Source organism: Chroicocephalus ridibundus, chromosome 3 (genome assembly GCF_963924245.1).
Source record: "Chroicocephalus ridibundus chromosome 3, bChrRid1.1, whole genome shotgun sequence".
In the NCBI taxonomy this organism is placed as follows: domain Eukaryota; kingdom Metazoa; phylum Chordata; class Aves; order Charadriiformes; family Laridae; genus Chroicocephalus; species Chroicocephalus ridibundus.
The window spans coordinates 67,667,235-67,669,640 of record NC_086286.1 but is presented as its reverse complement, the minus strand read 5'-3'; the positions used below and the strand labels follow the sequence as shown (position 1 = coordinate 67,669,640).

Genomic DNA, 2,406 nt, shown 5'->3' with positions numbered 1-2,406 from the left:
TGGAGCTGGAGTACCCAGTGCAGTTCCTGTCCTCTCTCTTCCCCCTTCTTCTACTCCCCTTATGCAGTAGGAGTAGAAAAGATACAGAGCAAGGCAAAAAGGGTGTACAGAGGTGTGGAGCAGCCACCTTGCACAAATGGTAAAACAGACAAAGGTTCCACAGATTTCAATAGACACTGCTGAGGAATTCAGGCTTGTGTCACCCGTATGTAGCCTTCGTCTCAGGGGCGTGTCCCTGTGGGCTAGAAAAAGAATGTAAAAAATATCAGTATAATCTTACTTTCCCACCTACTGTTGGCCACTAGCTTAGGTAGACATTTGTTCTTACCTGTAGTTGCATCCTTATGCCTTTTTGTGTTTAAAAACTGACATACACTCTGTGTAACTTTGTAAATCAACATCTCTTGCTTTGTGTAAAAATAAGACAAATAAGACAATTGCCTGAGAAGAAAGTCTCTTCAGAAACAGGCAGCAACTATTTAAGGATGCCCGAGGAATAGTATTGACAGGAATAGTATGAAGAGGAATAGTATCCTCTTTATATCTGATTACAGCCAATTTTCAAATGCTTGTTGGCAACAAATAACAAACACAAGACTTTAATTAGGCATGTGTGCTGGGACAATTGTTGTGGAAGGTGAGTCACGGAATGGCATGTCTATTTAAACCTGGGATCTGCCCAAGCCATCTGTTTTAAGAAAAATAGAAAATAAGGAGAGAAATACTAGCTAAGTGTATGTTGAAGAATATCCATGAGAAATGTTGTGATATAGCTTACGGTATTTTCTACAGTGCGCATGGAGGTTCTCGTCATTCCTGGTACAAGTCTGCTGTAGATGTCTTGGAACAAAAGATCCCATGAGTTAAGACTAGTTTCACAGCTTTCCTGAACCAACGGTAGGAAAATACATAGATCAAGGGATTGCAGGCAGAATTGAAGTAAGCGAACCAAATTAGGATATCAAACAAAACTGGGGGGGTAATGAAATTCAGAAGACTGTCTACCATAGTGTCAATAGTAAAGGGCAGCCAGCACAGGAGATAGACTCCTACAGCTATGCCAAGGGTCTTTGCTGCTTTCCTTTCTCTTATGGATGCTCCTATGTGTAGCTGAGACCCAATGCTCCTATTCATGTTGTTTATCAGCCTGGCTTGCCTATTAGCCACAGTAAATATTTTTACATACAAAACTATCATTATGAGGCAAGGGAAGAAGAATACTGGGAAGTTCAACCACCCCCAGAGCCTGTTGAACAGCAGCTGACAGCTACCAACACAGGGCATGTCTTGCAAAAAACGGCCCAGTCCTTCTTCAATCGCTTTAGCGTAGAGGAAGACAGAAGTATAAGCCATAGGGACTGACCACCCCACCCCAATGTAAGTGCAGGCCACTCTTACGGTGAACTTGGTGGGATAGAGCAAAGGGTCACAGATGGCACAATGCCGATCAACGGAAATGAAACACAGATGAAATATGGAGGTCAAGCAAAAGAGCGTGTCCAGAAAGGTGTGCAGCCTACAGAAGTCCTCTCCGAAATACCAGCAGCTCTCTACAGACCGGATGGTGCTAAAAGGCAGCACGGTTAGCCCCAGGAGGAGGTCGGCAAGGGCGAGGGAGAGGAGCAGGAGGTTGGTGGGGGTGTGCAGCACTTTGAAATGGGAAATTACGATGACGACAAGCAGGTTCCCCAGCACTGTGATCAGCGTGCCCAAGGCACAGGCCAGATAAATGGCCAGCTGGATCCTGAAGGGGTGTAAGGTCCTGTAGCAGGAGTCGTTTGCCTCGTAGCACAAGGTGACGAGCATCCCCTCCTCAGCAGCAGTGCCCTGGGCTGAGCTCATGCCAGCCTGCCCAGCTCCCACTGCCTCCCCTGGCTCTGCCACAAACCTGGAAAAGGATTCACCTTCCAGCAGAAGTGCCAAATGACTAACCTAAAAAAAAAGTAATAAAAAGGCAGGTTAGAGGAGAGATGTCTTTTAACCAAATACTTTTATTAAAGCCATTGGGGAGTTTCCATTTTTCAAGTGAAAAAATGAGCCTGTTTTATCTGTTCAGACCAGTGTGTTCAATTTTTGTAGCATCCTTTTTTTATATTTTGGTTTTCTTTCAGCCAACACCACGAGTAGTGCAGGAAATGCAGCAAATCCAGATATGTGTGGGCAAGCGGTAAATAAAGAGAAGGTCTGCCTTAGAAGGAAAACCAGTGCTGAGTAACAGGCACTGTAAGCCAAAGCTCCTTAAGGGATTTGAAAGCTGACTCAAGTATAATGGTACACTAGTTCTCTTGAACTTCCCTGGAAATGAAGTTCCAATTTAGTTATGATTCTTTTTATTAAGTGGAAGCTGTGAAGTGATTATTATGAAACAATATCTGATGCCCCCTCAGGGCAAGTTGCTCATTTTAT

At 44.2% G+C, this 2,406-nt stretch overlaps 1 protein-coding gene across 1 annotated transcript; it reads right to left on the bottom strand.

The window, feature by feature from the left end:
* Positions 1-810: 810 nt before the first annotated feature.
* LOC134513744 (trace amine-associated receptor 5-like) lies at positions 811-1,842 on the bottom strand. The gene has a single exon (XM_063330907.1). It carries the CDS (start codon positions 1,840-1,842, stop codon positions 811-813), a length of 1,032 nt encoding a protein of 343 aa, XP_063186977.1.
* Between the last annotated feature and the right edge of the window lie 564 nt (positions 1,843-2,406).

Bases quoted from the DNA above. Each gene is read 5' to 3' on its own strand.
- LOC134513744 (XM_063330907.1), bottom strand. From the start codon at position 1,842: ATGAGCTCAGCCCAGGGCACTGCTGCTGAGGAGGGGATGCTCGTCACC.